We start from the raw sequence: 13,489 nt of genomic DNA, 5'->3' as shown, positions 1-13,489 counted from the left end.
AATAATTTAGGAGATAAACTTAGCAAATATACATTGAGTGTTAAATATGCTCCATGTGCTATGTAGATACTAAAATCCCAGAAAGAGCCCCATTCCATGATCTCACACGGCCTACTGTCAGAAAATCAAGAATCATTCACAGAATCAGTACAATTTTAAAGCAAGCATATCACGCTTTCTAAATTCATGTATGCTATTTATTCCTTGGGTAATTTGGGAAGCATTGGTTCTTTTAAAAATCAGGGCTTATTAATATAATACTATCAAATGATCAGTCTACTATGTTAGTCAGTTTTATTTCTTCTCTTTACCTATTTGGGAGGCAACACCCTCTGACATATCTGACACCAAACCACTATGTTGATTGAGTTGCATTGCCTCACTTAAATTTACACAGGTATTTCAGTTTTTCAGTTGTGTATTTCTTTTGTTTTAAATATATTTTTATTGATTTCAGAGAGGAAGGGAAAGGAAGAGCGAGAGAGAAACATAAATGATGAAAAGGAATCATTGATTGACTGCCTCCTGCACGCCCCCTACTGGGGACCAAGTCCGCAACCCGGGCATGTGCCCTTGACCAGAATGGAACCCAGAACCTTTGAGTCCACAGGCCAACACTCTATCTACTGAGCCAAACCGGCCAGGGCTAGTTGTGTACTTCTTAATAAAAAGCAGAAATTAGTACAGAAGGGAAGTACATACCTCTGAACCAGGGTGGGGGTGGGTGGCAGTGGGGCTAAGAAAACAAATCTTGTCTCATTCAGGGAGTTAGAGACCATCTATTTTAAAATAAAGAGTGTGGAATTAATGAAATAGCGTCTTTGTGGAGTAATGCAGGCCATCAGTGTTTACTGGCAAATGTTATTAAGAATTTGATAGAGGATTGAATAAAGAAGTGGTACATCCACACGATGGAATACTACTCAGACATAAGAAAGGATGAAATACTACCATTTGTGACGATATGGATGGACCTTGAGAATGTTATGCTAAGTGAAATAAATCAGGCAGAACAAGCTAAGAACCATATGATTTCACTCGTATGTGGGATAGAAAATTAAAACTCGTGAACACAAACAGCAGTGTGGTGGCTGCCAGAGGGAAGGGGGTGGAGGGGGAGGGTGAAGGGAGCCTAATATATTGTGACAGAAGATGATTTGACTTTGGGTGGTGGGCACACAGTGCAATACACAGATCTTGTAACATAGAAGTCCACACCTGAAATCTGTATGATCCTAGTAACCAATGTCACCCCAATAAATTTAATTTAAAAAGAATTTGAACTGGTTCCTTGAAAACAAGCTATGACCACAATATTAAAACTTTTTTGTTAGACCACCAATACTTTTTCTATAGCTTGTTCCATTTTGTGTATTACTTGTCAGTCTTTTTCAAGGTGGCATGTTTTACTTATGAAATAAAAGTTTTGCATTTCCCCAAAAATATTATAAGCCTTTATACTTATCATTTTAATGGATACATATTTTAATGGGTACATAATTGTGAATATATTTATCAAAAGCAGGAATTAAACTGCTAAATAGAACCAGGAGAGATGTAATGTATGTGAATTATAATAATGTAAATATAATGGTACGTAGTAATAGTCAAATTATATAAATAATTTAAATACCAATATTATGTACTAAATGGCTTTAAATAGACGCATAAATTCTTTAATGATTATTTTGTTTTGAGTCTAAGAGAATGTAAACATTTATTTAAATTCAGTTTGATTGAAGAGTATCTTAAAGTCTAGGAAGTTACACAGCATACTTCCTTTTAACGATACCGTAGATTTACATAGAAATTTTTAAAAGAATACGATATAAACCTCTCGACCAGCACTCTCTTAAGCACCGGAAAAATCATTATCTTTCCCAGTTCTTTCCATTTCTGTCATAAGAAGCATAGAGAGCAGAACTATATATTTTGGTAATTAATTTCCTTAAGATAATGTTAGAAACATCATGTTCTTTGAAATATAAATGAATTTCAAGGTGAGCATGCTAGAGGATAATATTAATGGCATATGATTTATTGTAACAAGAGATCTGATCTGAAACACCATTATTAGGAGTACTACTTAAAAAAGTCCATTTGCAAATTCCTGAAAATATAAAAGAGTGCTATGGCTGAACCTGTCTCAATGTTGAAATCTGAAAGTCTGTCCTTGTAAGAAAGAAACTGCTCTGTACTATATCTGGCATGCCTTCATCGTAGAAATTTAGGAAATTTTCATATCCAAAATATGATGCATGGCAGTTTAGGAATTACCTAATGCTTCTAATTCGAAGTGAAGACAAGCTACAAAAGTGTAGATCAAAAGGCATATGCCTAACTAACTTGGAAATATATGTAATTTTAGAGCTGATTGTAATTTTAAAATATTGTTAGCCAATAGTACATTGATCACCTACTATTTACCTGGCATTCTTTGAACACACATTAGACAGACACATGTGACCTACATCAAGCTAGAAGGCATTTTCTATGTTACTAGTGTTCCAAAAGAAATATTCCCTTTAAATTATATAAGCAAGATGTGCCCGTATGTCAAATTTACAAATAAGTTGCAAAAAGATGTAGATTTACATTTTATAAGCACATAAGAGTGTACAAATATATGGTTGGAAATGACATCTAACCACATATTGGGCAGTGAGAAATGTCATAAAGTAGTATTGCAATCCTATCTAATAATAGAGTAAAATGTAAATTACCATCACTCCACTACGCCCATGATTGGGTGGTGGGAGGATGGGGGGCGGGACTCGGGGTGGCCTATCCGGCCATTGAGAGGCACGGATCCGCTGCCACTGAGGGGGGCGGGACTCCCGCCCCCTGAGACTCTCAACGGCCAGATCGAGGCCAGATCCGCGGCCGCTGAGGGGACCTGGGCGGACACCCAGCTGCGCCTCTCAACGGCAGGGTAGCCAGGTGTCCGCAGCAGCCCCCCTCAGCGGCAGTTGAGAGGCGCAGGGGGTGGGAGTCCCACCCCCTGCGCCTCTCAGCAGCAGGGTAGCCCCCCTCAGCGGCCACGGACCATCAAAAGCGTGGGAACTGGGTGCCTGTCCGCTCAGGCACCCCGCTCCCCGCGATCAAAAGCAAAAGTGTGGCAGCTGGATGCCTTTCTGCTCAAGCACCAGGCCTTTCAGAAGCCTCCGCCACGCTGGAGGCTTCTGAAAGGCCTGGTGCACCAGCGATCGAAAGTGAAAGCGTGGCAGCTGGATGCCTGTCCACTCAGACACCAGCAGACAGGCACCCAGCTCCCCGCGATCAAAAGCAAAAGCGTGGCAGCTGGATGCCTTTCCGCTCAGACACCAGGCCTTTCAGAAGCCTCCGCTGCGCTGGAGGCTTCTGAAAGGCCTGGTGCACCAGCAGACAGGCACCCAGCTCCCCGTGATCAAAAGCAAAAGCGTGTAGGGGACCCTACACGTGCATGATTCAATCATGCACTGGGCCTCTAGTTGATAATAAAAAATTAAGTGGACACATGTGAATAATATGTTTTTATCATTAAGAAGAATGAAAATTACTATAGGGAACAAAATTCATTAGCCTCTGACATGAGGAAAGATCATAAATATTGGCATTCTTATATATTTGCTGTCAAATTTTTAGGTATCACATAAATATATTGATACACATCTCCATACTTTTAATTCTACTTTCGCCCTCCTCCCTCCCCCATATCTCTCTGTTTTTGTCTCTATCTCTGCTGAATAAGTTTTATGCAAAAATGCCTTAAACATCATTAAACTTTTATTCCCATGTGTATTCCTTAAAGCTGTTAATAGGCTATTAAATTGTGAAAATCCTAAAGATGTACACTGCATGCTGCATTTTCCAAACATCATTTATTTTGCTTGAAACCTATTTTAATGTATGAATATTGACACATGAACACTTTATAGGATGGCATTGGATAAGCATAGGCAAGTCGATTTGATTATATGGTTTTATGTACATTAATAAATACGTTCAATTTGAGGATATTCAAGGTTTATTATTAAATGCTAAAATCTACTATATTTTCATCTATTTTGTGAAATAAAATTAAATCTTATAAAATAAAAATGTTCTAGAAATGAATCTTATAGGTATAAATGTGTAATTAGATTACTTTCTACTTAAATTTATAATATGCATGGCACAAATTTAAACAGTACACAAAAACATAGAATAAAATTTCAATCTCCACCCAACTACTTTAAACGTTTTCTGTTAATCCTTCTAAAGACAATATGTAAAAATGCATACATATGTACTTTTTACATTTTCTTAGAAACAAAACTTATAGCTATCTGAGCTAGGAGAGAAAAAGCAAACCATAATTTATGATTTGTAGTGTAAGAAAGAACTCAAGGCAAAACATAAAATAGCTATTAGAAATAAGTTGTTGCTTTTTTTAAAAAAATCCTCACCTGAGGACATGCTTTTATTGATTTGATAGAGAGAGAAAGAGAGAGAGAGAGAAATATTGATGTGAGAGTGAAACATCGATTGGCTGCCTTCCCCATACACCCTAACCATGAATGGAAGCCAAAACCTAGGCATGTGCCCTGACCATGAATAGTACCCGCAAATTTTGGTATACAGCACAATGCTCTAACCAACTGAGCCCCAGCATCCAGGGCGGAAATAAGTTTCTATATGTTTTGCTAAAACATTTAAATAGATAAATTTAACAAAAAATCAGAAAGGATCTCACTAATCATGAAACTAATTACTATGATGGTTTTCATATACAGTAATATACTGAAGTCTAGAGATAAAAAAATTTAAACTAATTTTGACATTTTAACGATATTTTTATGAACCTACATGTAAGAAAATTATGTCAATATACTGGTGACATTATTAAAATAAATAGAAGGATTTTCAGAGGCAGTTGTCTAATAAGTAGTCTCTAAAATTCATGACACAGTATCAACCAAACCAAATACAGAGACCAAAGAGTCCTTGGCTCTGAACATTAATATATGTGGTTCTGATTATGAATTTGTAACTTCATGAAATGAACAGTACAAATGGGTATAACTGAAGCAAAAGATAATTCACTCCCGCTGCCCCATTTTTCTGGGAGAGTAGAGATAGCCATATTTCCTTCTAGTAATGGGAAGATGCAAAGCCAAAGCTTTCCCTATGTCCTTGAATATCAGAAAAAGTGTCAATGTCTACATTTTGGAGAGGAAAATGTCACATGTTATATAGTGGCAACACGAATTTTGGTCATCAAAGCTTTTCTCCTTGATGGAAAAGTTTTTAAAGGCCTGGGGTTGCAGGAGGGCATGGACTGGAAAGGGTAAATGGGGGAAAATAGGGGACATAATTTCAACAATAAAGATTTAAAAAAGAATAGTAAAGTACTTCATTAGCATTGATATTTCTCTGGTTCACTTTCCACTTAGTTGAGGCCAATATTGGACACATAATATAAGGATTAGAGTCCCACCATGATATTTATGTAATATATAGTTACTCAGCATTATCAAATTAGAGGCCCATGTTTTGGGATTTTGGAGGATCAAATCTTCCTATTAGCGATGTAAAGACTTCAGTATATCTTAATAAAATATTATTTTCACCTTATACTCAAAATCTTTCTTTTTAGCATGTGACAATGGACTACAGATGAACACGTTGCATTTTCCATTATAACCACATTAAAACCTAAGGGGAAAGTTTGAATTCATTTACACACCAAGCCTTATTCAGTTATTATATGTGAAATATTTTACACCATATGGGGATCTATTTTATGACACAATTTATTAACAGCAACCATAACTATAATTTTATCATTTGTATCTTACCTACTGTTGAATTTCTCTGGGTGTTTTTCTCTCATGATGTGGAATCTGTGTGCAATGGAAGCATCCTAAGGAGAGAAACAGAAAAGAAAAGCAGGACATTTTAGGATCCTATTGTCTTATGGAAATAAAGATAAAAAAGTTAATGAATAATATTTTGTTTTGGATTTTTTGTTTGTTAATCCTCACCAGAGGATTTTTTCCATTGATTTTTAGAGATAGTGGAAGGGAGCGGGAGAGATACAGAGAGAGAAACATCAATGTGACAGAGACACATGGTTTGGTTGCTTCCTGCGTGCACCCGGCCCTTGACTGGAATCGAACCTAGGACTCTTCAGTCTGTGGGCCAATGCTCTATCCATTGAGCCAATCTGGCTAGGGCATGAGTAACATTTTTAAATTAACTGCTTCTTACTAATATCATTGTCAAGAAGATGTTGTGAAAATAGGCAAAAATATGTAATTCACATTTCTGTGCAAGACTGATGATTTATGGCACCATTTCACCATTGGTCACTTGTCATATTTACTTCTAGGAATTGATTTCTATTTCATTTATATATCCCCTTTAATAACTGGCTTTGGCCTCATGCTCAAAGTATGTTTAAGATAGAGCGTATGAACATAAATGTTAAAAATTAGTTGAAAATACTGTTATTCCAGAGCCGGAAGGATGGCCTAAGTGGAGAAATGATGAGGTAGAAAAGCTCTTAGTCCTTTGAAAGTAATTATGGCAAAGAGATAGTATGAGGATGCCTATCTAGTCAAGGTAAATATACTACATGACTTCAAAGTTTGCTAAGAGTGTTTTGGATGTGTCATTATTAGTTGTTTGTTCCACACGCAACTTTTTGACATATATATCTTATCTTGCTCAAGAAAAAACAACAAATAGAAAATTTTCTTTTTGGAGAATTGGTGACAAGTGTAACTAGGCTCTAAGACCCCAAATTCATGAATTCTGAATTCTAATAAGTAGATGTTTCTTCTTTTTAGGAAATCCATTCAGAGTTTATTTTTTTAAATTTTTTAAAATCAAGAGTTTCTATGAGACAGAATTGCACTGAGTGTGGGAGATTGGTGGATTACTGTGATTCAAGCTTTTCAAGTACAAACCATGCTTGCTGACTTTTAACAGTAGTCCCTCTTATTCCAAAGGAGATATTTTCCCATTCTTCATACACATGATTAATCACTTCAATGAGAAACTAATATATTTACCAGTCATCTCAATAGAAACGGGGCTATTGTTGTGATTAACTGTTAATTCTGTTTCACAGTGGAGATAAAAAAGAAAAACCAAACACAAAGGAAATAAAGAAGTTATGTATTTGAGAGAATTCTGAAAACACTAATCAAGGACTAAAAGTCTAATGAATGAAATGAAAAGGCTAATGTGCTTATTCATGCATAACAAAGCATGAGGCACAACAAGAGAGGGACCAATGCCCGCTGCAGATGGCAGAGCATTGCTTTTCCCTGCAAGACAGAGCTTGACAGAAATGTAATTTTTTATGTACACTTTAGCCCCTAAAAGTTGAGTAATTGACTTAATCCACAAGTGAAAAGAATACAAAGGTATGGATGAGTACAAATGAAAGTTACCAAAATAACCCTCTAATTTTTGATATTCTAAGATACAACTTCGTTATGTATACATGGTCACCTTCCTGGTTTGCTATGAAACAGGAATATCAAGATAGTTCACTTTTCTTGGTCCAATAGTAAGAAATTATAGAAAAAATATTGGCTTGGCTATTTATGATATATGATGCAGCATAATCATTAATTAATTTTTTAAATCATTTATTTTGACTTTAACACTAATCTGTTCCAAAAATCAATTTAGAATACCTCATAATTAAAAGGATACATCCAGCAGAACAATAAAACAAAAGCAAAGGAATATGAATCAAGTACCAAGAATGAATGATCAATATTGGTTATCCATAGGGAGACCATCATTGAATTTACTTCTGTTTGAATTATTTGTTTCTGCAAATTTAGAGAACCAACTCAGACTTTTAAAAATAGATTGTATAGTACAATTTGCTTTATAAGCATATATTTTTGCAACAACAAATCTCTTCCTTTTCAAAGGAAGATAAACAGGGATGGAGGGTGGGGTGGGGGGAAGAGTATCAAAAGAAGACCATTTAAGTAGACTGGACTATAACTGAGGAAACTCCTAAAAACAGACTATTAAATAGCCAAGATAAACTTAATGTTAGCTCTACCTCCAACATACTTAGGCAATGGATCATGCAGTAAATAGAGGGATAATGAAAGACTACTGAGGAACACTGGCATGCCTTTTCCTTGTATTGAATGGGTTCCACCACAAAAAGAGAGCTGGCATTGCTGACTCCAGAATGGATAATGAACAATGACAGCAGGTGTTCATTTGGATAAGAATTCAGACCAAATTCTCATGGGGGCCTGTCCCTTTGGCATAATCCCAGGAGGCTTGAGAGAGAACTGCCAAACGCTGTAAACTAATCCAGCAGCCATATTTTGGATTTTTTAAAAAGAGAATAAATAAGAAAAAGCTAAAATAGTGTTGTTGCTTTCTTTTATATAAATTTTGCTCATTCTGGCTCTATGTACTGCAATTTTTAGGAAACAAATTAAATTAGCATCTCTTATACACCCTAAAGTGAACAAACTATGAATTCAGACAGAGTTCACTTCCAAGACTAGTGACTTTGAGCAAACTGTGAGTCACAACATTGTTATCTTTACAAGGGAATACTGGTACCAGTTTATAGTATTGTAGTGAAGATATTTGGAGATTATTCTGTATGGCAAATGGAATAGTGTTCCTAATGTGATGGAACTTTAGATCCTACTAAGAACCATATGAGAAAACATAATTAAGTAGGAAAATACATCTTTTTAAAAGATAGGACATGCTATTAAAAATATTCCAATACTTCCAAAATTTATGTATTAAGTCATATCTAATCCAAATACCAAAAGATTTGGTCAGCTACTGAAAGCAAGTTGAATAAAAAATGATATTAAAAAAAACACAAGATAAAAATGATATTGATTTTATCTAAAAATATTAAACTTCTAAATAACCATCAAAATCTTTAAAAAGAGTAAAATAATTAAGGAAGGTGTCTCCAGCTCAACAAGATATGAAAATGTGTTATGAAACTAGAATAATTAAAATAGTTTGGTACAGGTTCAGAGGTGACATAGATGTAGAGATAGCAGTTTATTATAGTATAATTCCTTATGTCTTTTATCAAAGAGGGAAAATAAATGACATATGGCAATAGTATTTTCTGTGATCTATTTAGGTTTTCTGCCTGTATATAAATTAAGACAATAATTTTCATTTATTAATCTGTAGTGAACTCAAGCCCTCTATTTTAGTTGACCAATCATGGGGCATATTAGATATTCTCACTCTTTTCACACATATGTAGGTGGCCTCATATGCTAGACACACACACACACACATACACATACACACACACACACACACACACACACACACACACACACACACACACGAAACTAACCAAAGGAACTTTCCAACATACTGCTGTCATCAAACAAACATGTTACTGTTTCTAAACATACCATCTCTTCTGTTATAATAGAAGTCCTTCCTCCATCCTAAAACAATTCCCTGGACCTGTGCTTGGGATCTTATCCCTTCTCAATCTCTTAGGAACCACAATTCATCAAGAATTTATATCCTTCTTCTTCTGTACTTAATCCTCTCCCTCTCTATGGGCTCTTTATTCTTGACATTGAAATTGCTTAGGTATTAATAATGTAAATAAAAATCCCTTAACCTGCTGTGCCTGCAAATTCTGGCACTTTCTACCTTTCACCCAGACTTCTTTAAGATCCTAACTAGAATGTCTAATTTCACTTCCTTTGTCTTCCTCACACACTGCAGTGGGCCTTTCTACTTCACTACTTAAAATTATTGACTATGATTTCTAACTTTGCCTCCACTACTATCGCAATGCAGTGTGTAGTGTAACTCATCACTCTATTATAAATTATATCCTTGACCTCTTGGCAATTTTTACCCAATTTCTTTTCCTTTCTTCCTTCTTTCCTTCATTCCTTTTCTCCTTTCTCCCTCTTTCCCAATGTTCTCTCACCTTGACTTGAATCAGAACAATTCCTTGTTTTCCTCCTACTTTCTAGTTCAGTCTATCTCACTTTACTTGGCTAGCTACTCCTCCTCTACCTGTCTCTTCAGTAACGGTCTTCCTTGAGATTCTGCTCTCATACACCTTTTTTTTCTAACTCTACACAATGGAAAGAAAAGGCCTGTAATCATGTTAGGGAGGTGATACTAGATTCTAAAAATAAGAAATCATGGAAATGGTTTAAACAGGGCATCATATTTGATTTTGGAGCAGTCACTTGGATACTGTATCGATGATTTATTTGGTGGGCTCAATATTGAAGAAACATAAAATAACTGCTGAATTAGACCAGTAGTAGTATGTATTTATGGAGAAGAAGGTAGTTATTCATGAAGTAGTTAACAGATAAACACTGGCCTTAATGATTGATTGGGCACTGATTGAGTGCTAATAGGAAAGGAATGGATCAGAAATGACTTGCTGGTGTGTTGGTTTGGGTAAGTGGATTGATATTGTGCCTCCTGCTGCAATAGAAAAATGAATAGGAAGTTCAGCAGAGATGACAAAGTCTTCTTTGGTCACAGTGAAGCTTTTTGCCTAAAGTTGTTGAAATTTAAAATCTAGTTTTAAAAAGTGCACACAAAGATTAAATGGACACAACTGTTACCACATTCAGATTTTTAAAAAATAGCACATTTGATGGTTTCTTAAACATAGTCTCTATAATAAGAAGTTGAGTTTTAGTCCTTTAACATTTCCTAAGGAGCCTTGCCTTTGACTCAAAGATTATTTATGAAAAGTATACACAGCCTGATTGGCATGGCTCAATGGTTGAGCGTTGACCTATGAACTAGAAGGTCATGGCACATGCTGAGGTTGTGGGCTCTATCTCCAGTGTGGGGCTTGCAGGAGGCAGCCAATCAATGATTTGTTCTCATCATTGGCATTTCTAGCTCTCTCTACCTCTTCCTCTCTCTTCCTCTCTGAAATCAATGAAAAATATATTTTTTAAAAAGTAGAAACACACATACACAAAGAATAATAGCTGCTCTCAAATAATATGGTAAAATATGTCAGTTGACTACAGTTATTGACTAAGTCTTTGAAAGGCTGAATGGCTAAAAACCTCCTTAAAATTATTTATGGAATCCATGAACTTATGTGATTATAATTATGTCATGTTATGTGTCAATAACTTTCAAATAAGTAAGCCAATCATGGAATAGATGGATGGTTAAAGAGAATTTTAGGGGACACTGTGTTAACCAGAAAATATTAAGAAGAATATTAGAATCTCAAATAAAAACTTATATGATATGTTGCTATAATATGAACAAAGTAATTTCTTTCCAGAACTTATCTTCCCTTTCAAAATAGCCAACAATGATCAATATTTAGAAACAAATTTTAAATTAAATATATGAACAAATTTATATAATTTTTATGTATGATGATGAGTAATTTTCATTTTGGTATTTCCAATGTTAGTTTTTATTTTACTTGATATAGATTAAATAAACAACCAGTTAATTTTTCATAGGGAAAAATATCGAACAAACTAGCAATATGGAATAAAATAGTCCTTATTAGAATCCTTTCTCTGTCACTGGCTAGCAGTAGGATCCTACAAAAACTGTTCCCCCTGTTTGAGGTTATGGTAAGAAATAAGTAAGTAAATAGTTTCATAAATAAGTCAAACTAATACCTGCAATATAGAGGCCATTCAATATCAGTGATGATTATTTACTTTTCATCATACTTGGATATGCTAATGTAAAACTTTTCTCTGGAAATTTATTATAAGTGTCTGATTTCTGATTTTATAAGCTATGAGATTTTTAAAATACTTACATGTATTATCTTTTAAACATAACAGTGAAAAACATTCTTCACTAGCAAGTTGCATATAAGTTTAAAAAAACACACAAACACTTTCTAGTTTTTCTTCCTTAATTTCATTCATGAAAATTTGATACAATTGTTGGTTTTATCCCTGGATTTTCCTTATCTTTCCAGCAATTTTTTAAAGTATTTAAAAAAATGCCATATATTTCTTTAAAGACCTTTGTTGAGTGATATTGGGGCCTATTTCATTGACAGTTTTTTAAAAAAATATATATTTTATTGATTTTTTACAGAGAGGAAGGGAGAGGGATAGAGAGTGAGAAACATCAATGGGAGAGAAACATTGATTAGCTGCCTCCTGCACACCCCCTACTGGGGATGTGCCCGCAACCAAGGTACATGCCCTTGACCGGAATCGAACCCGGGACCTTTCAGTCCGCAGGTCGACGCTCTATCCACTGAGCCAAACCGGTTTCGGCTCATTGACAGTTTTGATGAGAGATCAAAGTTATTAATAATTACACAGCATGAACCCAGCTGGTGTGGCTCAAGCAGTTGAACATCGATGTAGGAACCAAGAGGTCACTGGTTCGATTCCTAGCCAGGGCACATGCCTGGGTTACAGGCTCAATCCCCAGGAGGGGACATGCAGGAGGAAGCCAATAGATGTTGATACTTCTCTCTCATGGATATTTCTATCTATCTCTCCCTTCCTCTCTCTCTAAAAAAGTCAATAAAAACATATTTTAAAATATAAAAAATGTTTACAGCATGACAAAATGACACCAAATCACTAAACAACAAAGCCTTTCACAGGATTGTTCTCTTCATCCCTGAACATTCAGCATTGCCCATCATTTTCTCCAAACTCAGTCTTAAATTTGCCCTATCTTTGCTTACACTCTCCCTTTAAAAGAAAATGATTTGAGAGAGGAAGAGAGAGAGAGAAAGAGAGAGAGACAGATGGTAGTGAAACCAGCCGCCTCCCACATATCCCCAACTGGGGATTCAGCCCAAAACCTTGGCATGTGCCATGATCAAGAATGGATCCTTCGACCCTTAGGTGCACAGGATGATGCTCAACAAACTGAGCCACATAGGCCAGGGCTGGTTACATTCTCTTTTAAAGTTTTAAACTCTTCTGATAAAATCTAATTCAATATCTGCAGCCTGACTGCTCTCTTCATATTCAGTTTGATGCTTCCAAACCCAAGTTTTATATTGCCATGAATGCGATATGATGAAAATTCAAATTCAACATCATCTTTTCCCCCAAAGTGAATCCTCTTCTCAAAACTGTTTTTTGCATCAGGGGATCCTCTTCTTCAAAACTGTTTTTTGCATCCTAACTCCTCGGGTTCAGAATTCATGTTATTTTTGATTTTTCCCTTTTTTCCTACATATAGTCAATAACCAGTTCTGTCAATCTACTTGTTTTCCATTTCTATTGTCCTTGCCTTAGTCCAGAATTGATCACATCTCACCTAAACTACTACAGGGGTGCACCAAATGGTTTTCCTTATAATAATACAACACAATAATATAATCCATCCTAAGTACCATTACTCATTTAAATGCAATAATTACTGGTGCCATCCAAGTTCCAAATTTGAGCTTAGCTATTAAGCCCTTCCATCTCTGACCACATACCATTCAAAACCTATTTATCTATAGGACTCTATTCAGATATTTGCAAATATTTAGATC

At 35.5% G+C, this 13,489-nt stretch overlaps 1 protein-coding gene across 6 annotated transcripts in view; it reads right to left on the bottom strand.

Annotated features, from left to right (window-relative positions):
* Nucleotides 1–13,489, bottom strand: part of DGKB (diacylglycerol kinase beta) — a gene marked incomplete at both ends in the record, with an annotated part of 464,423 nt that overhangs the window by 223,291 nt on the left and 227,643 nt on the right. For all 6 annotated transcript variants that reach the window (XM_079785451.1, XM_079785454.1, XM_079785452.1 and 3 more), the window contains one exon: nucleotides 5,820–5,884. In XM_079785451.1, coding sequence (XP_079641577.1) covers nucleotides 5,820–5,884 — 65 coding nt within the window. The remainder of the gene's footprint in view (nucleotides 1–5,819; nucleotides 5,885–13,489) is intronic.

This window comes from Cnephaeus nilssonii, assembly GCF_951640355.1.
Source record: "Cnephaeus nilssonii genome assembly, chromosome: 12".
Taxonomy (NCBI): Eukaryota; Metazoa; Chordata; class Mammalia; order Chiroptera; family Vespertilionidae; genus Cnephaeus; species Cnephaeus nilssonii.
This window is presented reverse-complemented; position numbering and strand designations above follow the sequence as displayed.